Here is a 25,630-nt window from a genome sequence, read left to right as displayed (position 1 = left end):
GAGATAAAATTTGGTGACATTTCAATGTCAGGGATTTAGGAAACGAGAAGTGACATTCAGATATTGGGTTCCTGGCTGTCAGGGTAGGAAGGAATCTTGGCAGGGCATGAAGCTTCCGTGCTGGGCATGGCATTCCAAACCCGCTGATGTCCAAGGCGAGACACTTAAGAAGATCTCACAGGGCGGGGCAGAAGGCCTTCTGAGATATCTGAGCCGCAGGAGTATTCTTGGGAGAAGGGCAGGCGGTCACAGCGCAAGGGACAGGGTGAGATGAACCAGGAAAACACTGTGGCATCTGCATGTGCGGCCACACATCGAAAGCAACTGAGCAGAAGCTCAAAGAGAATGGGGAATGGTATGGAAGGATCACTGCAGGCGAGCGAGGCCTCGCGGGAGAGCGTGACGGAGGTCAAAGGAGCACTACAGGGAGTGAGGGAGCACGCGAGAACAGAAGGGTGATCCGCCAATGGAGAGCCAAGCAGGCAACGGCCATCTTTGGAAGGGCATTTCCAGCAGGGGCAGAGGCCGGACTTGAGGGGGCAAGTCGAGGAGATTAGGAGCTCAGGGGCGTAACTGTGAGCTTCTTTTTCTAAAAGGATGGATTTCAAAGGAAGGAGAAGGGGCGTGTGCAGCGAAGCGACCAGCACGCGTGTGTATGTCTTTCCCCACACCGTGCATCCCTCCTCTACCACCCTGTCCTCCCCTGCGGTGCTCTCTGCCCTCGCTCGACCATTTTATAATCAGTCGCCTTCTCTGAAAGCCAACTGGTGTTCCGCGCTCTGCAGATCCAACATGCATCGAGGGCTCCATCAGCCCTCCGTGGCTGTCTCGATTTCCAGCCCAGGAAGACCGGGCGGTGAGCTGGGGTTTACTGCTGTGCCCGGGTGTACGGTGGATGTTGGGGTGGTAGTACAATTAGAACCTGTGACTAGCGACTTTCCGTGTAATCAACTTGCTCACGACCTCGCCTGCCTCCCGCCACATGGGACAGCGTGGTAAGTACCCAGGTTGGAAGCCATGATGCACAGAGAATATCTGAGGACCGCAGCCCCCGGTTCTGGGAACGTGGCTCTGAAACACTGAGCACCGAACGCTAATAAGCATCTCATCAGGGAATCTTAAAAATTTCTAAGGACGTCGGCCCACCCTGTCATAGCACAGAACCCTGAAAGCACACCAGCAAGGAGGCCAGAGAATCAATCGAGTGAGTGTGGCTGATGACACAGACAGGTAGGAATGACCCAGGCAGATGGGAGCAGGCGGTGTACCAGGCACGGGAGGGGCGGGTGGGCGCGCGGCACAGGCCAGCCCACCAGCAGTGACAAACGGAAAACAGAATTAACAATTTAGGCGATACGAAACTGAATCTGTTCCAGCAAGCGTGTATTTTATAAACCGATCGTGACAGCCCTCGTCATGACAGATCTTCTCCTAACCATCGAGAATCTGTGCCTCCCTCTTCCCTTCCCCTTCGTCACGTTCAGAATCCACCTCCCAACGGAAGGCACTCATTTTTCTTTACGTGAGATGCATAACACTGCCCTTGTAAATATTACATTTTCTTGTCGAACAAAATCCCTGCAGGAGCTGCAAAGGTTTCTAAGTCAAGTTAGTTCTTCTGCCAAGAAGGGGAACTTGATTTTAGTTTTCAGAGAACTATTCACTACTGTACCTGTCAGACATTCGGAATAAGGAGAGCAGAAGGCTACTAAATAGAAGTGGTTCCGCTAGTAATACGCAACTGAGTGGTTTGTGCAAATCCAGAATCGTGCACGGTTAAGTCCACGTTTCCCAAAGGCCCTAAGCGATAAACTTCACAGCGGTGGGGTGCGCGTACATAACTTCAGGCTTCAGTCCCTTTAGGCATGATGGAGCCTGTCCCCAGCAAGTCACCGGAGATCTGAATGTGACCCCACGTAAGGAGCAGACACCAGGAGCGAGGGGGAGGAGCGGGGAGCCACACCCTGCCCCCCACCGCTGCCTCCGTCACCCCAGCCTCCGGGAATCGGTGACCTTCCTTCCACAGGACAGCTCGGCTCACGGCTCTCATTGTCCCTAATGAAGATAATGGTACTTACCCCACTCTCAGAATTAATGAGATCATGTTTTTAAGGGCCCGTGGCTGCTGAATGCTAATTATTATTATTATTCTAAGCTATCCTCAGAATAAACCTTTTGATCCGTGCGCTCTGGAGGAGCAGACAAAGAGCACGGGAACAAAGAGGCAGATGTGACAGCTTTTCTTAGCACCAAGTAGGACAGAGTGAGACGCACTGTGACACTGTGCAGCTCCTAAAACTTTTAAACGTCTTCTCCGACAAAAGATCGTACTGGAAGGGTCTGGAATTTCCTTGCTGTTATTTATACCAAAACAAAAAGGGGGGGGGGGGAGTGGCAGACTTCTTCAGTTGCATACCGTACCGGGCTCAGGATTTCAAACACCTCCCACTTGGCCAAGGCCAAACTTGCTCATGAAATTATACGTTTTGTCTGTGCAATTAAACATTCTTTGTGAGGGAATCTATCCGGAGCTCTCCTCACGAGCAACATGACCCGGGCGCTTTCTTCTGACATCTGTGTCCCCCAGCGTCACCAACAGTGGATGCTGGGAAGCTGTGCGAGCTGCCCTTGACTTAAGTCCCCGCTCGCTGGCACGTGATTCTTGCGAGGACCACCCGCTCCTGAGAGAATACACTTCAGATGACCTCGCTCTCATTAACTCAGAATTCAGTTGTGCTGCTTCACTTCTCTTGCCCTCCCAGGGGAGAGCAGATTATAATTACAAACCCAGTCCCACTAATTATGGACTTTGGATGCTTGTTAAAATGTTCCTTCATTGTTGGCCTCGAGATTTCTGCCGTCTTGCAAAACTGCCTTGACAAGAGCAGCCAGGCCTTGCAGAGGGAACGATGAAACGCTATAGAGAAACAAATACTTCGTTGTACACAATCAGGGAAACCACATCAGTCTGAAATCATGGGAGCAGGCCTAAAAAATAAATACCCATTTGCACTTCTACCACGCTGTCTTTAAATCTCTCTCTCTACAGTTTTTCAAAGCATCTGCCTACCATTTTCATCCAGGTAGGTCAACAGGATAGAACTAGATTCTGTCCCTTCCACGGCATAATCCAATGGGATATTTCCATTAACATCCTGGAGGAGGACATTGGCTCCGGCCTGTAAGCGAAAAAGAACAAATACGACATTACTCATGCTGTGAACAAAGAAAGCTGGTCGAAACTTCCACGTCTACATTAGTTGGGAAACAGATCCGGAAAAGTCTGTCCTTAGATAAAACCCTGTAGAATCGTGTGGAACACTGTAATTGCTTTTTAAGACAAATGTAACAAATACTTTGTGAGAAACTCCAATGGGCTAAGAATGTTCAACTGACCTTTGCGAGGGCTTAGCCCCAGCTGCTTCTCTCCACCCCTCTTGCTAAACCCAAGACATCCAATCCATGGTGATGGGATCACCGGCATCTCTGGGTTGGCTGCCTCGATTCTACCACGGCAGAAGGTCCCCATGCCTTTGGACAGTCTCCACAGGCAACCCTTCTGTGAACTCTGACCTCCCCCAAACTATCCTGTGAGCTCCTCAAGCACCTTGCTCTCCACAGGAAGTCCTCTGAGTGCTGTTCTCATATGACCATGTTTTAATAAAGGCCTGGGCTAATGGCGTCCGGTTGTTTTTCTTTTCTTTTTCCAGAAACGATTTTTGAAAAAAAGCCCAATCTGTAGATGTTAATGAAGGGCATTAAATATGGCCATCACATAGCTGTCAGCTTCACAGCACCCTTTATTGAGCACCTCTGAGGGTGCGTCTTCCCCTCCAGCTTAAATACAGTCACAGTTTTACTTTCCGTCTTCTCCAAGGTCATGGCGTGAACTCGTACCCACTGACCATGACTCCTCCTTCGCCTTCCGGGGTGATGAGTCGCTGAACTCAGACCAGACAAATGGAAGTCCTCCCTATTCCTCTTACTGATACAAGCCTGGGACGCAATATTAATAGAGTTCACATACTGTCCAAATTCATAATGTTACGTGAACAGGTATATAACATTCATAATCTAATATACTACAATGTGGGATTTTGCCTTCTGTGATTCTAGATGTATATTAAATAAACAACCTTCCTACACCTTACCAAGTCTGCACAGGCTTCCCCGAGGAATGCTCTATATATATTGCAAAGACAAAAGTAAGAATAGGTCCAAGTGGCAAAACAGTGTCTATCTTAATATCTGCCCCGAATATAAACTATGCCGCTCACCTCACCATCTTGAGAGCTCTTGGTTATATTTTCTATAATCATATGAAAATACTCCTCTATGTGAACAAATTAGGTTATATATTTCAGATTTTCACTTAGGTAAGGAAGCACGTGCTTTTAAGGTCCTGAAAACGTCAAACCAAGTCTTCTCAGTGCATTTAATATCTTTACTTATACAGAATTTGAAAAGAAATTCCTGGAGGCAGTAGCGTTAAGTAGACTTTGCTAATGATTCCTTTCCTTCAGTATCCAACCAGGGGAATGAGGTTTTGCATACCTACCCAAGGACCAATTGTTAAGGAGCCAATTAATAGAGAACTACAGGGTCTCATTATCGATTTCAATACTAATAGGTAGACATAAATCAAGTTATTCTCTTTTTCCCAAGGCATGAATGTTTCAGGTGGAATCTTATCTATGCCAAACATCTGGACACAAGGCAATAGCGAATATATCTATCATCGTGTATTATCGACAACAGCAGACATAAATTGGAGAACAACTTGGTGCTGAGCGACACTGCACTTCTGGAGAATACTACTCTACGAGGAGTAACAAGGCTCTTTCAAAACAAGTCTGAAGGTGCCACCTGATGCTAAATATGGCGGCGGGGCTCCTTCACTGCAATTCCAACCCATCCATCAGCCAGCAGTGGGTGCTACTGACTGACCAGGGGTTCCCTGTACAGAAGCCCGTCTTTCCTGGGCAACGGGAACTTGGCTCATCAAAGATCAGAGCTGAGTGTCCATTATCATCCCCCCTACCTGCCTTGGTGCCTGACACATGCAAGGCACTAAAAGAGATTTAGTGAAACAAATTGAAAAATAAGGAGCCAAAAGCAGAACTTGAGCTAATTATTAAAGATTAAAGCAGAGAACTAAAATTTTTTTAATGTTTTATTTACTGCTGAGAGAGAGAGACAGTGTGAGCAGGGGAGGCTCAGAGAGGGGGGGAGACACAGAATCTGAAGCAGCTCCAGGCTCTGAGCTATCAGCCGCAGGGTTCGAACCCACAAACCGTGAGATCATGACCCGAGTCAAAGTTGAACCGCTTAACCGACGGAGCCCACCCAGGCGCCCCTAAAATTTTTAACTAAATCCTTTTAAACTAATTTTCCTGACCTTTATTTTCAAGGGGACAGGAATAAAACTACAAAATCACTATATGCATACTTACATTTCCTGCCTTTACTCTTTTAGATGGACATTTATGACTTCCTTCCTTCTTTCCTTCCTCCCTCCCTCCCTCCCTCCCTTCCTTCCTTTCTTCCTTCCTTCCTTTCTTCCTTCCTTCCTTTCTTCCTTCCTTCCTTTCTTCCTTCCTCCCTTTCCTTCCTTCCTTCCTCTTTCTCCCCCTACTTCACTCTCTCTTCCCCTTTCTTTCTCCCCTTCCCTCTCACTCTTCCCTCCTTCTCTTCTTTCCACCTCACCTATATCAGGGTTCCTGATGCGGGCCCCCCACCGCCCTGACTATCTGGTCTTGGAAGAGATCCCTGGACAGGCTGAGGTACATGCAATAAGAACATTGGTCCTAAAGGATCTCCTGAGAAGCTTCATATCTGAAATTACACTTCTGAAATCATACATCTATTAAAAAACAAAAATAGAACAAACCACCATCGAGAAGATTCATGACTGGTTATTACTTAGTGTGACTACCTCAAGTGTTAACTTGCAATTTAGTTGTTAATGGATGTCACTGGAATGGAAGAGTGAGGACTTGTGAAACAGGGCTTCTTCTCAACAAGTCAGAGACCTGCCTCAGTTCCATCAGAATGGTCTAATTTCCAGCAACAGAAAGGAAAATGGGGCTGGGGATTAGCAACATTGTAAGGTATTGTGTTAGTACTTACTTTTTAAAAAAAAAATACTTTGAGCCAGTCAGTCATATAAAATGAATTTTTCTCAGGGCACCTGGGTGGCTCAGTCAGTTGAGCATCCAACTTCAACTCAGGTTATGATCTCACGGTTCGTGAGTTCAAGGCCTGCATCAGGCTCTGAGATGTCAGCACAGAGCCTGCTTCGGATTCTGTGTCTCCCCTCTCTCTCTGCCCCCCACCCTGCTCTCTCTCTCTCTCTGTCTCTTAAAAATAAATAAACCTTTATAAAATGAATTTTTCTCAGTTTTGCAAAGTGAGAGTCATTAGGTAATTCAATAAAAATATCACTGACGTTGTCCAATTTTAATATAAAAATTTAAAAATACGTGTATTCTAAAATATATTTTTCCCTTCCAGACATGGTATTCTTCAATACTCTAACATATGTTCCTTTTACATTCCAAATTTCATTGCACTGATGCTCAGAGTTCACCAAGTGGTTTAAAAGCCGGGGAATAGTGCTCCGAACGGGTGCACATGTTAACTACAGTGTTTCCCAGGATACGGTGCTCACTATTTTCAGTACAGAACGTGGGTGCCAACAGCAAACTCTAATTGCCCCTTGTGTTGGTGTGTGTATTTCACTGCGGGCACCACTGTTTTATTTCAGGGCATGAGAAGCAGGACGAGGGGAAGGCTTTAGACTAGATTTTCAAATACAGGACGAAGAATGTCAAGGTTGTACTCATTCTATGAGACAAGAACAGCCTTCACTAACACGACACATTTTCTAAAGCTTAAACAATATTTTAAAATAACTGAATGCTGTACTTTACAAAAACATATGGCTTCAGAGATGGCTGTGTTAAAAGGCTAATGAGAGTGAGACTAGATGGAAGAGATACATGGCTTCTCCTTTCTATTCGGTGCCCATGAATAGCCTGAGTCCCAGGACACGTGTGCGCATGTGCGCTTGTGCATGTAAAGCATCTTCCTGGTTTTTCATTCCTACGCCTAATCACCAGATGTCAAACTTTGTTTATTGACGGCAGCTATTATCCTTTGTCTTAATGAGAGAAGACATTCCAAATTAAGAAAAACGTGCATTAGTGAGAACAGCTCAACCAAAATGTTATCTTCGTACAATACAGACTGTGAGGCAAGTCCTTCGGTTTGGCTTCAAGACCATCAATCATACCATGATTGGTTTTCATCGGGGAAATGAAAGTAATCAATGTTATCTATGAAGAATCCCCGTCCTCAAATATTTTCTGCAGTTGTGGACTGAACAGTTCCCGCGGGTAGCCCCGAGTACATTTTCTGTAAGGAAGGCCACCAATCTCCCATCTGTCCTAACCTATATTCCTACAGTATTTGGAAATGGAACTCAAATACATCATCCCCCGCCTCCCAGACAGAAATCTTTTTTCCTGCCTGTCAGATTAAGCCTATGAACACATAAGTGAGCCTTTCCTGTAAATGACATTTTACCGGTTTGCTTTCTGTAACAATTTAATGTCAGTGAATATACATGCCAATTCCTTCATTGAGTAGTGATTCTCTAACACAGGAATACTGAAATTGATGGCATATGAAGACTTGCTTAATTTGCTTAAGCAAATACCACTTTTTATACGCCGACACTTTCTGGCAACCTTTTATTTTGATATAATTTCCAATTTAGTTAAAGTTGCAAGAGTAACGCCAAGAAGCCCTGTGTACCTGTGATGAGTTGAATTCTGTCCCCCTAACAAGAAATATGTGAGTCCCAATGTCTAGTGCCTGTGAACGTGGACTCATGTGGAAACAGGATGGTGTGGATGCGATCAGGTGAAAGACAGACGTAATCGTGTGAGTTAAGATGTGTCCACACTGGAGTAAGCAGCAGGAGAGGTACTCTTATGGGGCCAGGGACGCACACACTCAGAGGGACGCACACACTCAGAGGGAAGGTGTCCAGGTGAAGGTGGAGGTGGAGAGGGGAGCTATGCAGCCACCAGCCAAGGATCAGCAGGTGAGGAAGGAGCTTCTCCTGCAGGTTTCCGAGGGGGCGTGACTTTGCAGACCTCGATTCTGGCCTCCCGAACTGTGAGATGACCAATCTCTGTTGCTTTAACCCTCCCCCCTGCCCCCCCCCCCCAGTTTGTGGTAAGTTGTTACGGCAACCCTGGGAAACCAAAATTCTCTGCCCTTTCCCCAAATACGCCAAGGTATGTTTCCCTCCTATTTATGCACTATTTTTCCCAAATCTCTTAAAAGTGAGTCAACAGGCACCACATCCTTTTACCCCTAATATTTTAGTGTGTATTTCATAAGAATAAGGACAATTCTCATGCATAAAAATTATCAAAATCAGAAAATTTAACATGACTGAATACTACTATCTAAACCACCCTGCACCGCCCAAATGGCAGTACTTTCTCCAGCTGTCATGTTGACCGCTACTTCCGCAGCCCGGGAGGTAATCCATGATCCCCCAGCACATGTAGTTGACCTTCTTCTTTGGCTCCATCCCAATTCGGGACACTTCCTCAGTCTTTTCAAGGCCTTCTGTCAACTGTGGCTACAGGAAAGTTTCTGGCAGACAAACCGGAGAGGGGATGGCGTGTTTTCCCTTCATGCCCTATCAGACGCCACACGATGTCCCTTGGTCCTATCAGTGATGAAGTTAACCTTGATCCCTGGTAGAGGTGAGGTCTGCCAGGTTTCTGCACGGCACAACTAATACTAGGAACCCATGCGTGCACACAGATACCAGCAGATACATGAACATCTGAGTACAGGTCTTCCTTACCACAGAATACCAACTTGTACATGCAGAAGGCAGAACAAGGGGAGAATCTAGCATCTGTCATAGTAATAACTGATTTAAATGAGAGTCAGCAAGGGATACTAACACATCTTCCTGGGTGCTGGAAAGGCGGAAGTTTGAACGAAAACCCTGATGAGGAATAGAATATTTACACAGGCTTCAAATATCCTGACGCAAAATATTCCACTTACAGATAAAAATGTTGGCATCAAACCCGGTAGGAAAAATAGAAAATTCTGTGAGTGGATGTTTAGTGCTTTTGAATTGCAGATGGTTTCTCTTCTTTCTATAGAAAACGCTGCATTATGCGCTAGCATGATAAAATGAAGCCTGTCCCAGATGAATGTATAATGCGCAAGCAATTATTTTAGGTCACAGCACATGCTATTAGCAGTTTGCAAACGTCTAGTTTAAGGACTCTGGCAATTGTACTGTGAGATCAGAGATCACTTCAATCCTTTTTCAAGACTTCGAGGGCCTGTGTCATCCGGACCCCAACCAGTGAAACATTCTCCAAATCTTTCGAATTCACTTGACCAAAAACACTGAATTTGGGAAGCGCCACAATATTCACTGCTGAACTATTCATGGAGTCTCCTATTAACTGAACAATAAAAGTTGCTATCCAACAAGAAATGCACATTCAAAAGAAACACAGATTTAGATAAGAACGAGAAGTCTAAATGGGGCTTCTGAGATAGAAGTAGTCTATAAAATTTTAATTACATATTTCCACTATTTTGCATTCATTTGATGGTAAGTTTGGTGACACTATTCAAAAATAGAAAGTGGTGGGGCGCCTGGGTGGCTCAGTCAGTTAAGGGTCTGACTTCAGCTCAGGTCATGCTCTCACAGTTCGTGGGTTCGAGCCCCGTGTCAGGCTCTGTGCTGACAGCTAGGAGCCTGGAGCCTGCTTCGGATTCTGTGTCTCCCTCTCTCTACCCGTCACCTCCGGCTCATGCCTGTGTCTCTCTGTCTCTCAAAAATAAATAAATGTTAAAAAGTTTTTTAATGGAAATTGGAATATTAGCCTTCAGAGAGCTGCAAAACAGGGACACGTCTGCCAAGGGGTGTTTGAGTGAGAGGTCATAGGAAAGGAAAAGAGGAGGGAAGTTCTCTTGGTAACACAGAAGCCACGCTCTGAGTGCCGGGTTACTGCTCACCGGTTTCAGGACCAAGGATAAAACACCTAATTCTGTCCGTCAGTTTGCAAAGTGGAGCCAACTCTTACTATTTAATGTAGACGCCAGTTAACCTGGTATAAACATATGGCAGTACCCAGCACAGTGCTGACCTACAGCAGGCAGTAGGCACTCAATAAACAGTACCTGTACTAATAAAAGTGATCAGAAGAGAAAGAATATCTTATTATGTATGGCATTGGTGGGGCGCCTTGGTGGCTCAGTCGGTTAAGTGTCCGACTTCGGCTCAGGTCATGATCCCATAATTGGTGGGTTCGAGCCCCGCGTCAGGCTCTGTGCTGACAGCTCGGAGCCTGGAGCCTGCTTCGGATTCTGTGTCTCCCTCTCTCTCTGTCCCTCCCCTGCTCATGCTCTGTCTCTCTCAAAAATAAATAATAAACATTAAAAATTTTTAAATACAGTATTTGTAGAGACAACTATAAGCTAGAGTCTAGCACATCACCCGCCCCTCTCTGCATGCGGTTTTTAGCTGGGCCGTGAATGCAAGCTACAAACCGCACGGGCAGAATGAAGTAGCTGGAGGAGAGAAGGAAGGGCAGTCCAGCCCGAGCTCCTTGAAACACTGAGGAGGGTAGATTTGAGTTGATTCCTTCCCCTCTTCCCCTCACTCCTACCATACAATGTATTTGACAAAACCAGCAATGAGGAAACAAAATAATTTCAGTCAAAGGCAAGAAATACTTCTAAAGTGTCATGCCCAGAATACAGAGACCCAACAGTGGTAACAGCTTCAAGTGCAGCATCTAAGGCAAATCAGAAAAAATACCAGAATGCCCTCTCTTAGGACTATTATTGAAAAAAAAGGCAACGTGCCCTGAGATGTATGGACATGAGAACTCTTTGCAAATCTGTTCCTCAAAGAGAACCCACATGTAACAAAATACTTGTATGAAAGATTAAGTAGAAACTTACAGGTACTTCTGAAAGAGATCTCCAAACAATCTGTCTGGTTCCCTTATTTCCCGTAACTTACCACTTAGTTTCTTTGAAAGTCTGTCTTCCAGCCAGTGACTCACAAAAGCATAACACACCCTTCACGGTTGCTTGTGAGCGATTATTTGAAAGTGAAAAGAAAAGTTCCTCACAATTCTGCCCTGTCTTCAAGTCAAATCAGAACAAAATAGCAAAAAGTTTTTATAAAAAGATGAGCAAAACTATGAGACTCCCCCCAAAAGGAAACCTAAAATCACTGAACAAAAAGAATAACAGATACGGATCCAAAGGGCAATGGAACGCAACTAGGAATAAGAAGCACATGGTCTTGTGAAATACCTACTCTCTACACCCTGTATCATTTTACATGCATTATTGTTGTTGAAGTAGGAGATTGGCAGAGATGCTATTTTATAAGGTACGTTCCGCAAGCAACGCCTCTCATTCTGAGATGTTCATGCCACCAAAGGAAACAGGTGAAGAAACTGCTAAACACAGTCGATCGCCATCTCCTTCCCTAAAGCTCAGCTGAGACATCACAGTTGAAAGCCCCACGGCAGCCAGAAGGAGGAGGTTAGGTGGGGTGCGCACCAGCACCTACCTGTAACAGAGCCAATTACCCTGGATGACAGCCAGTGAACAAGGCCGAGAAGGAGGAACCCACCATCATGCCACAGGCCGTCCCTCTGGTACTTGAGTCAGACCAACCCAAGGCACCATGGGGCTTCTATCTGCCCACAATTATGAAAACTTAGGGAACGAAACCAGAAGATTCATTCATCTCTGGTCTCAAGCAGAGACTTTCCCAAGCGTTCCCACTGTTTAAGCAGAGAGAGAAAACTAAAAGCATTAACCTTCCTCCAGATGCTAGAATGGGGCAGATAACGTAGGAGGCGATGCCGTCGGGAAATGCATTCACTCATTAAGAACTATGTATTAAGCCTTAATATAATTAAAATGTACTTTGAGATTTTAATGATGGTAAATTTTTACGGTAATAAAAATCTTAAAACCCGTATTACAACCACTTAAAATTTTATAAGAGTTGAAATGATACTGGAACACATTTTTACAGCTCCCTCTGTAAACATCCTGAGGTCAACAGTGATTACATCAGGAGCACGTAAATATTTACTGTGGCTCTGCTGCTATGCGAGTAACCAGCCGTGTCAGGAAACCGAAGTATGTAAGAAAGAAAGGGTAACTGTGAATTCCAAGTGAACTGGTACGGACAGCATTCAGTCTTGCTAGAGAAGCCCGTACACGTTTCTACAGATGATAGAAATTTAAAGGGATTGGGAGGACAGGCACATGGCAGTGGACGGACCTGTTAGGGTCTGGATCTGTGGCACTTAGAGCTTAATCCCCATCTTGCATACTAAAGGTGAAAAGTCAAAGTGTAGCAATACAAACACAGTTATGTAACACGCAATAGATATTGCCATGATCATGAATAATAGTGTTGTAAAAATAGAGAAAGTAATGAGAATTTGGATAAAATGTCTAAAATAGGAAACTACTCGGGGCGCCTGGGTGGCTCAGGCGGTTAAGCATCTGACTTCAGCTCAGGCCATGATCTCACGGTTCATGGGTTCAAGCCCTGCGTCGGACTCCGTGCTTTCAGCTCAGAGCCTGGAGCCTGCTTCAGATTCTGTGTCTCCCTCTGTCTCTGCCCCTCCCCTGCTCATGTTTTCTCTCGGTCTCAAAAATAATTAAACATTAAAAAATTTTTTTTAATTTAAAAAAAATAAAATAAGCAATGAGCCACACCCTGAAACAAGGGGAAAACACAGGACCATTCTCTTGGGTCCCTGACAAGTTTAAATCTACCAAGGTCAAAGGTGAGGAATAAAACTTTAGACAAGTCAATGATTATCTGGTGAGTGAGTCTGAGTAACGATTGAATCAATGAATGGCCACAATATAATTACAGGTCAACCATCCAATTAAAAGATACAATTTCGTAAGCAACCACAGTAAATAAGTGTTTCCGAGAAAAAGCTAAGACAAGAAATCATGGGATCCACATTTGTAAAGAGCCCCCTATGGTTAGGGTAAATTGAACATAATTTGCAGATATTGTGCAAGTCACTTCTATTATGTGTCCAACTAAACCACTCATTTATTTCCCTTCATCTTTTGGTTTTGTGTGAACCACACAATACTCGTTGATGAAGACCTTGCATGAAATGAGCCAGTGTCTTCCTACCTCCCTGATTTTCATTTAATTATTCTCCAATACCAGTCAGTGTTCTCTGCTTTTTTTAAAAGGCATAGATTTTGTTCATCCAAACACTCCATACTTTGCTCGGAGGAAATATAGCCTTTTCCGGTTTTGTTAACCAGCAAACTGTGAATATGGATAGTGGATATTTTCTGTCCGTAAATACCTTGCATTAATGGTCTTCATGTGTGATTTATCTCTGGTGCCTTATGGTCCCAGTGTCTCTCTTTCTTTTGCTTTCTTTAGTCGAGCCTATTCTATTACAGTTTTAATGTTCCACACTGCAACATTTATATACAAATGAAGGGGAAACAGCACAGAATGTACATGTCCTTGCATTTGAGCTTGGGACGCAATTTGTAACTTGCTTAGCGTTTCCTTCCCCATGTTTGAATGACTAGCTTCTCCTGTGAATCCCGCTCCCCCATCCACAAGGAAACTCTCAAGCCACGTTTCCCCTGGACATTCACGGCAGCGCCGGCTTCTGGTTTGCCTTCTAAATCCGGCTTCTCTTTTCCAGTCTTCTCCCCAGCCTTCTGTTTCTCTAACGGTCTTTTAATAGGTACACTTTAGACCCTCTTTCGAATGTTCGTTCTTTTTTCGGACGTCACATTTTGATGGGGTGGCCTGGTTTCCTCCAGGGCTTCTGTCCCCACGTGGGCGCAGATGAGACTCTCTGGAGTTCCAGAACCACTGCCTCCTGGACCTGCCCGGGGGGAGGTGGGGGGGGGGGGGCTCCATGGGTCCTGACCTTGACATGTTCAAAAAGGAACGTGTAGCCCTCACACAGAAGAGTGTTACTCCAATGGTGTTTGTTTGCACGATCCCTTCTAATTTCCCAAATAAGGGTGGCTTGGAGTCATTTTTAAATCCCCTTTCCTTCTTTATTTTTTTAATATTTTTTCAGTGTGTATTTATGTTTTGAGAGAGAGAGAGTGTGTGTGTGTGTGTGTGTGTGAGCAGGGGAGGTACAGAGAGAGAGGGAGACACAGAATCCGAAGCATTCTTCCTCTCCACCCAGGCACCCCCCCTTTCCTTTTTCAAGGCTAAAAAACTCACATTACAACTGATTTCACCTTCAAAATACATCATCAAGGGGCGCCTTGGGTGGCTCAGTCGGTTAAGCATCTGACTTCGGCTCAGGTCATGATCTCACGGTTTGTGGGTTCGAGCCTCGCGTCGGGCTCTGTGCTGACTGCCCAGAGCCTGGAGCTGCTTCAGATTCTGTGTCTCCCTCTCTCTCTGACCCTCCCCTGCTCACACTTTCTCTCTCTCTCAGAAATGAATAAAACATTAAAAAAATCAAAATACATGATATTTCCTTCACTCTCATTACCACATCCTAAGCCCACAGTGACTTAGCTGTGTTTCTGGTCAAGTTCTTGGAAAGGCATTGCCTCCACTGAGGGGCCTCTTCTGTCTAAGTCCCCTTAGTGCACCCAGGGCCACGTGTGTGAGGTGCCCACACAGCCTACTTACCCCATCACAACCCTCACCCAAAGCTGAGATTTGATGCAAGGCATGCATAAAATTATCAATGTAAATATATTAATGCTTAAACCTAAGACACAAATTAGTGTTTATGCTCACGTTTACTTTCTCTCCTACACAACAGTGCCAGTGTTTACGGCCAAAGACCTTGTTTCTCTGGTGGCTCATATATCCATAGGGTCAAGCATAGCACCCAGGACACAGCAGGTACTTGATGAATAACAAAGAAGGTACTTGATGAATGAATGAATGAACATCATAATTCACTGGATATATTTTTGAAAATAGTGTTTCCATTTTTATCCTGTGTTTAAGAGAAAGACTCACTCACAGCCTATTGAGAGTGGCTTTCTTGTTCTAAAATAGTCATTCGAATTTGTACTAATTCAGAGAATAGTCCCTGTGATAAGCAGCCGGGGGATTTGACCACCATGAGAAAAGGTTAAACCCGTCAAGACTCAAGGACCACTGGGCAGCTCCATCAATGGCGTTCTGCAAGGTGGGGGTGTGGCTTCCTCTCCAAACCCAGCCCCACACCACTGTTACCCCTGCGACAGTTCAAGTGAGTCTTTGGATAAGACGATGGGACAAGGTCCCTGCCAAACTCCGAAATCCCATCATCCTCGTCTAGGTTTCCCATCTTAGTATCTGCAGTTCTCAGATGACGATGCAGAAACGGAATAAAAATTATAAGGCAAAGGGGGCGCCTGGGTGGCTTAGTCGGTTAGGCGTCCGACTTTCGCTTAGGTCATGATCTCGCGGTTCATGGGTTCGAGCCCCGCGTCGGGCTCTGTGCTGACTGCCAGCTTGGAGCCTGGAGCCTGTTTCAGTCTGTGACTCCCTCTCTCTCTGACCCTCCCTTGCTCACGCTGTCTCTCTCTCTCTCTCCTAGAAATAAAGAAAACATTTAAAAAAAATTATAAGACAAAGAAACTACCTTCAAGGTATTTACAGTTTATTTAAAGGGCCCGGTTAAATTAACAAAATAATCCCCGTCCTCAGCAAAGCGCAAGAAAGCCAGTAGATCAGAAGGGTGGCCGGAACGGGGACAGACATGAACTTTGGAAACAGACAAACCCCAAGGGGCTCCCCACCTGGCTGCGTCCCTGGCTGCGTAAACCCCGGACAATAATATCATTAAGATCACGTGTCGTCTCACTCGGAGATGAGACGGAAGTGATGTGTCTTAAACTCCATTGTTGAGAATCTCATTATCAGTGACCTTCCAGTTAATGCTCTTCCACCTCAGACTGATGCTCTCAAAGTTCGGCCCCTGAGTATTTTCACTGCCTACTAAACTCTACTCAGAGAAGGTAACAGAGGTGGGGACACTGGATCCTGGTGCCACCAGCCCCACACACAGCAGGTGTCCCTCCTCCTCTCCGGCTTCCCTGGAAAGCCTCCTCCGCTCTTATCTGCACTTGATGGCGCAGTATGGCCGTAAGAGCGTTTCTCCAGGGTGTCACGGTCGGATGTGTTTGGGGTCCCTGCAGTCTCTGTCGTAGAACTCTTCATGGCCCAGGAGCGCTGTGAAGCCTGCACGTGCTGGACAGGTCCCAGCGAGCCGGGGAGCCGCTGGTCCAAGTGCTTGGGGCACCGCTGAGCTAGACAGAGTTCCAGCCCAGTCTGTAAAGACCTCATCAGGATGCTCCTGGACTGGGGGTGCCCAAACCCTTTTGTTTTCATGGTAACCCTTTTATTTACCAGTTTCATTATTTAAGACTGGAGGCAGGTGGTATCAGGGTCCCCATGGATGAGAGCCGCAGGACAGGTGAGTGTCAGAGCCAACGATGGAATTCTAGGACCGACTGTTTGCGGATTCCGAGAACTAGTTCGTGTGGAAAGCAGGACATGCTCCTCACAGCCCCTAAGGGGAGGGCCCCGCGCTGCACAAGGTCACAGCTGTCACAGCTGTGTTGTCTCGTGCTTCCCGGCGACGTGATCTTATTTCTGTCCCCAGCCTTAGAGTCACGCGGACACTGCCATCAAATGCTTCTCTTGCTTCTGTAAATACTTAGAAGTTAAGCTTGCAGATTTATTCCCCTTCTACTTCCTCTGGGATGACAGAAAATACTGAATGGTAACTGGATTTTCTATGCATCATTTTGGCTCGGCTCCCTTCTTTTTTAATTCACTTTAATTCACTTTTTTAATTCCCTTTCCAAAAAAGTTATATTTTATTCTAGTCTATTATATTATTATATTATAATAGATGTTCTATATATTATATTTATTCTATATATATTTATTATATCCTATATACACTCCCACGTGATTCCTAGTCTTCCAAGTTTTAACCCAAAGTTTTACTAAAAATCTTCAATTATTACAGAAAAGTGTGCAAGCACTTTTGTCTGCCAAATAATCCCCATGCCGGGTCTTCCTGTGTTCAGTCCCTGGGCAGTCAGACGGAGCGCAATTCAAATGTGTCTTCATTTCATTACACTTTTTCCACATCACATCTTTCTTCCTCGTTTTCCTTCTTGGTTTCCAGGTAACACAGATTGCTGCATTTCTGCTAAGCCTCAACTGGCCGAAGGTTTAATAAGCAGCGTGAAATGGCATGTGCCCACCGGACAAAATATCAAAAAACTGTCAGTGTAGCAGAAACCGGCGGATAACACGTGTGGGTTTTATGAACCCATTACTCCCGCCGCATCTCCACAAAAACAACATACAGCTCTTCAAATGTTAACACGGATCCTGAGATTCTGTTATATTATCTGCAAGTTATACAACCCTTAGAGTTAAAACCTTCTCAGGAGTTACGATTTTGTGAAAATACCGACTACAATTGCTAAGAGAACGCGGCCTACCAAATCATTCAAAGAGTGATCTCATTTGGCAAGTCCTGGCTCCAGCTCTCTGAATTAAACTATATATATATATATCATAATATCTACATTGAAATTGAAAAAAACATCTAAAGACTAAACTACCTACCATCATATTTCTGTGAAGACAGAACACCCGGATCCGGCTGTTGTAACAGATATATAATATTGGAAAAGTGACAAGCATGTCAAGAATCCTGAAGGACAACAATGGTGTCACGTGAAAGCATCATCAGAACGTGTGCTGTTCTGGGTCTGTGTTTCAGACTCCTCCCAACACAAGTGAGAAGTCTGCAGTACCTGCTACAATAATGTGCTTTTCAAATGGGGTTTAAGGACTGAATGTTTAACTGACAGTGACAGAATTTCCGATCTTGTGGAGCCTGATTTACTAATAAACACTGCATCCAAGTCCCTGGGATGAGGTTGAAATTAAGTAAAAAAGCACTCTGGGCCGCCTGGGAGGCTCAGTCAGTTAAACGACTGACTTCGGCTCAGGTCACGATCTCACGGTTCGTGGGTTCAAGCCCCGCGTCAGGCTCTGTGCTGACAGCTAGCTCAGAGCCTCTCTCTCTGATCCTCCCCTGCTCATGCTCGCTCTCGCTCTCTCTCACTCTCTCTCTCAGAAATAAATAAAAAATTTTTTTTAATTAAAAAAAAACGCTCTGTCACCTACAGCTTGCAGCAAGCGTGGCCATCAGGTCTGCTCTTCCACGGGAGCCAACAGGGAGCCGTAATGACTGGGATCAAAAGACCAACGTTTCTCTATCTGCTCATGCTCGTGGGAATGACTTGACTCTTCTCTCTTCTCTTTGGCTGAAAAGACTATATGGAAATCTAACCACCTAAGAACTACGTGGTCGTTGAAACGATGCTGTCTTAGAGAAGCGGTTCAGTGGAAGTCTTGGCTAGTAAAATATAAACTCCTAAGCGATGCTACGTAGGGGGCACATGGTAGGGACAAATCTGCATGGGACACTGGGACACTCATCATCAACCTACAGGGAATGAAAACTGAGAAAAATATAATTTGAACCAAAAGTCAAGGCATATGGTAGCAGGGCATTTTCTTTCACTGCTCCGTGCCCAGTCCAGGGCCATCTACGTAGAAGGCACATTCCAAATCGGAAGTCAGTCATGTTGTATAATGACTCCTGGGCTATGACACCCGCAAAGGGGTGATACTTCATCATCTCAAAGCCGTTCTTGAGATGTAACTTTGAATGCAAGGTCGGGGGGCGGGGATGGGGAAACAAAGCAGAGCAGAAATGCCACATGGTGCTTCTCACTAAGTATTCCCAGACATCCGTGACCCTATAGTAGCCCAGGTCTGACATGGACTTTCTGGGGGCGCAATGGCACAGCCTTTCTCAAGTAGCGCTCTGGACTCGGCTACTTTGTTAGTCTTCTACGGACTGAATTATTAGGTGCACTCCATAGGTACAGGCCAGTCATTTCACACGAGGAGGGTCTTAGAACAGAGCATCACTGAGTAATTCTTGGGCTGACATCCAGTTGGCAACGGCAAGAAAAAGCTCAGTTACGTGCTTCCAGTTTAGAACAAACCAGATGCGTCGACATCCATATACATCCTCAGAGCCCTCTTGAGTTGAACTTCTTCCACTTCAGTCATGGAGGAAATAAAACTGGTAATTATGTTCCATCATAAATAGCAACTCTTTTAAATTACAAACTGCTCATCGTTTTTTAGTGTGAGAAACTGGGAACAGCTGATGGTCCCCAAAAGTATTACAGCATCTAAACTCTAGAGCTCTGTGCAGCCACTAAATATACATTTCCACAGAATATTTTAAAACATGGAATGATTTTATGACATTGCAAAGAAACCATATGTACTAGGTGTGTGCTACACTCACCCCCACAAAAAGCCAAGAAGCTGTGCATTAACACGGTAACATTGACTTTCTCTGAGCTGTGGGTTTGTGGGGGACTTTTACATTCCTTTGGCTTTTCTCTATTTTTCAATGCTTCTAAAACAAATGTGAATTGCTTCTTTGAATAGAAAAATAACACGTCTTGGGGCACCTGCGTGGCTCACTCGGTTAAGTTTCTGACTTCATCTCAAGTCATGATCTCGAAGTTCGTGAGTTAGAGCCTCGCATCAGACTCTATGCTGACAGCTCTGAGCCTGGAGCCTGCTTTAGATTCTGTGTCTCCCTCTCTCTCTGCCCCTCCCCTGATCACTCTCTCTCTCTCAGAAATAAATAAACATTAAAAAATTAAAAAAAGAAAAGTAACATGTCTTCCTAAAAGGGCTTTCAGAAATTAAATATAAATGTTTTACAATATTAATGTAAATTATTAATTTTTTTAAATTGTCTTAAATGGAGATGAAAAAAGGTTATCATGAAAAGCACTTCTGAAAAGGAAGTATAATTTACCAAAAATGGGAGCTTATATAAATGAACAGGGAAGTTGTCCTTAATGCCTTGGATGTGTTTCTCAAACTTACCAGGCCTGGGAAAAACCAAAAGTGCTCAGGTATCCATCAGAGGCCTATGAAAGTGTATTCTCTGTTCTTCAGTGAATTTTATGTCAAGCCATAGAAATATCAGGAAGCACGCACTATTGCCTGCTTTCTGAAATCACTTTCATGGTCTTAATCACTGTGAATGTGGAGTGGAGATTTTCACGATGAGGTCAGGATGAATTTTCACCACAGATTCTAGTGATGGGAAGGGTTAGGCTGTGGTAATACATACAACAAATGGAAGTCAAAGTCCTTTCTAGGAGAGTAGAAGGCTGGTCGGGGGGCTGGGGTTGGGGAGACGGAGAGCTACGGGGCAGAGAACCAGCCTCCGGTAACAGGGGAATGGAGGTGCTCCGAGGACCTGACGCACAACATGGTGACCTTGACTAGTAATATTGTTCTGTGCACTTGAGTTTTGCTAAGACAGCGGATCTCAGGCATTCTTACCACAACAGAAAAAGAATTACTGGCCACTCCGTGAGTCGGCGAATGTATTAATTACTCTGATTGTGGTAATCATTTCACAAAGTATGCTTCTATCAGACCATCACGTTGTCCATCTAAAAAAATATACAATCATGGAGTGCCTAGGGGCTCAGTCAGTTAAGCGTTTGACTTCGGCTCAGGTCACTCAGGTCATGATCTCGGTTCGTGGGTTTGAGTCCCACGTCAGGCTCTGTGCTGACAGCTCCGAGCCTGGAGCCTGGTTTGGATTCTGTGTCTCCCTCTCCCTGCCCCTTCCCTGCTCACTCTCTGTTTTGCCTCTCTCAAAAATAAATAAACATTAAAAATTTTAAAAATATGTATGTATATATACACAACCATATTTGCCATGTACATGTCAATAAAACAAAGAGGTTCTTAGGTTTAATGGCCATGAACAGGGCATGGAAACATTCTTCCTCTGATTAGCCCTAAAAATGTAACCTTGAGTAAGAAACTGGATGTCGGTGCAATTTCCTTCTCTGACCCAAGAAATGTGCCCCCCGAGTCCATCACAGTGATGTCCGCCCTGTTCTTGGCAAGGGCCGTGCTCTCCTTGCGTGGGCAGCAGCCAGCCTGGCCAGGCTGGAGCGTGGCCGGGAGGGGATAAGTGGGTCAGCAAAGCACACTGCTCCTCAGAGAAGCCTGACTATACAAATGAGAGGGACACTGAGGTGACAATTACAGGAAATGCATCTGATTGCTGTTGTCCTTATTTTTTGAATTCAAGAGAGATCCTGGGACCTAACTATGGATTTAAAAGAAGAGTCCATGGGGCGCCTGGGTGGCTTAGTTGGTTAAGCGTCCGACTTTCACTTAGGTCATGATCTCGCGGTTCGTGGGTTCGAGCCCCGCGTCGGGCTCTGTGCTGACTGCCAGCTCGGAGCCTGGAGCCTGTTTCAGTCTGTGACACCCTCTCTCTCTGGCCCTCCCCTGCTCACGCTGTCTCTCTCTGTCTCTCTCCTAGAAATAAATAAAACATTAAAAAAAATTTAAAAAAAAAATAAATAAAATAAAAGAAGAGTCCAATAGAAAGACCATGAAAATGAGAGATGAAAAAGTGAGGAAGAAATCTGTGGAAGGGTAGAAATTAGTAGAATCTAGAGAGGGTGGATGAGCACATAGAGAGGTGAACATGCACCTTTTCAGAATGGAACGAAGGCTGTGGATAAATGGGGGGGAGGTAATCAACAGTTAGTTTGTTGGGTGAAGCTGAAAACATTTAAGTCTGAAAACTTATTTTGTTAGTGGAGCTGAAGGCAAGATAAACTGTTATGAAAAAGATTGAATATCGTCTGTAGGGTCATTTACATAAAAAGATGGGGGCAGGGGCGCCTGGGTGGCTCGGTCAGTTAAGCGTCTGACTTTGGCTCAGGTCATGATCTCACAGTTCATGGGTTCGAGCCCCGCGTCGGGCTCTGTGCTGACAGCCAGCTCAGAGCCTGGAGACTGTTTCAGATTCTGTGTGTCCTTCTCTCTCTGCCCTTCCCTCTCCCTCTCTCAAAAAAAATGAATAAGCATAAAAAAAAATTAAAAAGTTGAATTTGACATGAGATCTGCCACAGCTCTTCTTGGAGAATCAGACTTAACCCTGAATTGTCTGGAGTTATGGCTCATTTTCTAGGCAGAACTATAATAATCTTAAATAGCAGGGTGCCCCGTGTCCTAATATTTAAGAAATCAAAGTGATGGGAAGGATAAATTGTAACTAAACAATATAAAAATTTCATGCTAGTATGGAATGGTCCAAGCGACTAACGAGTCAAGTTTGGGAATGAGTTAATTTCGAGTTATTTTACTGGGACTCAAAACATTTAGGTTTGAGATTTTATTCTATTATCTAACCTCTCTGATATCAGATTTCTTTGCATAAAAATAGAGGTTATACCTGAAGTGTGTTGGTCACATCATACAAATGCTCTATATTCCCAGTGAGGTATTTGTAAAACTTCGAGGAAACTCCAAAGCCCTATTTAACTATGTGCTGGAAATTTTAAAAATCATACTTTTCTGGTCTAAATTTTGAAAAGTTATTGCAGAAAAGTTATTGCAAAATCATTTTTTGACCCACTCCACTTTTCAAAATATATTGGGTTGAGATGATTTCCATTTCATACTTAAAATTCCAAAAAGTGTCAACTGTTTTGTTTAGTGATGAACGCCGTGGACCCTCATTATTCCTCATTACTAAAATCTGGACTTCGGGGACACGTTCATGGTCATTTGTGCACACGTGCGAACATTCTGGTCACCAGGTGCTCCCGTTGGGAGCAGAGCTCCTAAGAGACAGTGCTGTGCCCGATTCCACGTTGCAGTGCAAACCAAGTCTTACTGTGGTCTATGGGGGGGCCGTGGTTTCCACAGTTTTCTCCTTTTGTCAGCGACTTCGTTGTTTAAAATGAACCCCAAGCACGGAGCTGAAGTGCTATCCGCTGCTTCTAAGTGCGAGGAGGCTATGCTGAGCCTTAAGGAGAAACTATGTGGGTGGATAAGCCTCCTTCAGGCATGAGTTACAGTGTTATTGGCCGTGAGTTCCACGTTTATGAATTAACAGTATGTACTTAAAAATGTATCCTTACAGGGTGCCTGGGTGGGTCAGCTGCTTGAGCGCCCAGCCCTGGATTTCCTCTGAGATCAAGATCCCCGGGTTGTGGGATCGAGCCCTGCATTGGTCTCTGTGCTGAGCGTGAAACCTGCTTATGATTCTCTCTCTCTCTCTCTCTCTATCTCTATCTCCCCTGCCCACACTCTCCCTCTCTCTCTCTCTCAAAATACAAATAAAATAATATAAAAAGGTGTCTTTAAAGAGAAAGACATCTAAAACAAGGTTCGTACAAGGGCACCTGGGTGGCTCCATAGGTTAAGCATCTTGAGTCTTGGTTTAGGCTCAGGTCCTATTCTCACAGTTTCACGGGTTCTAACCCAGTGTCAGGCTCTGCGCTGACAGCTTGGAGCCTGGAGCTGCTTCGGGTTCTGTGTCTCCCTCTTTCTCTCTCTGCCCCTTTCCCACTCCTGCTCCATCTTTCTCTCTCTCTCGAAAATAAACAAATATTAAAAAAAAAAAAAAAAATTTTAAAACAACAATGGCCATCATGGTCTTAGTCCACTCTGGGGACCTGGGCTCTGTATGAAGCATTAGCAATGTGACAGCAGGTCAAAGGGGCTGGGGTTCATCTTCGGACACCAGATCTGGTCTCTGACGCCATGCCCTGCCCTTCAGCATATACACCGCCCTCTCTGAGCACCCATCCCACCTATAAAAGGCAGAGAAAGATATCATGTATGCAGAAGGGTTTCCTGAGGGCTAAGTGAATTCAGCCCTCTAAAGCCTGCAGAGAAAGATCATCACATATGAAGGTTTGTATAAAAATCAAGTATTAGTATCTTCTAGAATTTTGTGGATCGTTTGGCAAGAATACTGACAACATTCACAGTGCCTGCGCCTACTCCGTAAACACAAACCATTTGTGATCCAGTGAAAATAGGAATGTTCTAACGGTCTTCTTTACAAGCCTGTGACATGCACATTCACAGGTTCTACCTAACAAAACCCCACAACATTTAAGTATCTCTCAACTCACTAAAATTGTTGTTTTTTAATGTTTGTTTATTTGGGGGGGAGTGCAGAGAGAGAGGGAATGAGAGAATCCCAAGCAGGTTCTGTGCTGTCAGCAGATGGCTCAAACCCACGAACCGTGAGATCCTGACCTGAGCCAAAACCAAGAGTCAGAAGCTTAAGTGACTGACCCCCCTTTCAAAAACATGTTTATTTATTTATTTTTGAGAGAAACAGAGAGACAGAGAGATGAAATTGTTTTTATCGACAACCATTTCCTGAGAAACTTGAAAAAGATGATTCAAATGCTTTAACACAACTCCCAACCCTCTAGTCTTCACGCCAAAAGGGGCAGCCACCTGTGACTCATGTCCTTTCTCCCGAGCCCTAAAGCCAGTGCCACACCAGACACGGACAACCTGACCTTCCCCACACCCAGACGCCGTCACCTCCCAGCACCGCCACCACGTGGAGCCTGCAGAGTGACGACAGTGACGACCCCCTCCACTTGTCTGCTCTCAACTACACAGCCTGTGACCTTCTCGACATAGGTCAGCTGGCGCCGTGTCTCCACCCCAAGCTCTCCAAAGGGTCCCCGAGTCACCGGGGGTGAAAGGAGATTCTAACGCCCGCCCACAGGGGCCATTAGATCCACCGGCCGCGTCTCCGACCCCCGGGCTGCCCTGCCCTCACCGGCCAGACTCCACCTGCTCTGGTTTCCTTGCTGCCTGTCCCACAAACACAAGTCCCGCCACAGAGTCTGGCCCTTCCTGTCCCCCCCCCCCCCCCCCCGCTCACCTCATGACTACACTTCCACGTGTCCCCTTCTCCATGAGGCCGCCCACCCCTAATCCCCTCTGCTCCTCGCTTCCGGTTCTTCCAATGCTTCTCTGTCCTTGGCACCTTGTGTATTTGCCTCATTCGCATATTTGTTCTTTCCTGCTTCTCCCCAGTAGAACGTAAGCCCCAAGAGGCAGGGATTTCTGCTACTTTTGTTCACTGCTGACCCCCTTGGTACAGAACAGAGGCACTCAAACACTTACGCACTCTTGCGCATCAATAATCTTTGGAAAAGGGAGAGGCTACTGGACATGCAGCGCTAAGCCAGGTACAATAGCATTTAATTCTGGAAATAACATACATCTCTTGTTTGAGGTTGTGGAAGCAACACATGTCTGTAGAAATTACTATTTTTAGGACAACGTGCTTCATCCATATTTATTTAAAAGTAAATTATTTCTTTTTTTTCAGTGCATATATTTTATTTTATTTTTTTAATAGTTTATTGTCAAGTTGGTTTACATACAACACCCGGTGCTCATCCCCACAAGTGCCCCCCTCCTGGGGATGGACAGCTGGGCTGGCTATTAGATGGCGGCAAGGAGACTATTCAGACTTGTTGAATCCACTAATCAAAGTCCTCAGTCTCACGCTGCTAGCTTTTGTTTGTTTCCATGCCCTATAACATCAGATGGCTTTTTGCCCACCGTGTAGCACCTAGAACACGG

General features: G+C 45.1%; 1 protein-coding gene across 1 annotated transcript in view; it reads right to left on the bottom strand.

The window, feature by feature from the left end:
• Positions 1-25,630, bottom strand: part of MYO16 (myosin XVI) — a 459,340-nt gene that overhangs the window by 368,908 nt on the left and 64,802 nt on the right. The window contains exon 4 of the mRNA XM_039226658.1: positions 3,071-3,179. Within this exon, the coding sequence (XP_039082589.1) occupies positions 3,071-3,179 (109 nt within the window). The remainder of the gene's footprint in view (positions 1-3,070; positions 3,180-25,630) is intronic.

This window comes from Hyaena hyaena, unplaced genomic scaffold, assembly GCF_003009895.1.
Source record: "Hyaena hyaena isolate Hyena2069 unplaced genomic scaffold, ASM300989v1 scaffold_22, whole genome shotgun sequence".
Classification (NCBI taxonomy): Eukaryota; Metazoa; Chordata; class Mammalia; order Carnivora; family Hyaenidae; genus Hyaena; species Hyaena hyaena.
Note: the sequence above shows the minus strand (reverse complement) of the source record. Positions and strands in the feature narration are given on the sequence as shown.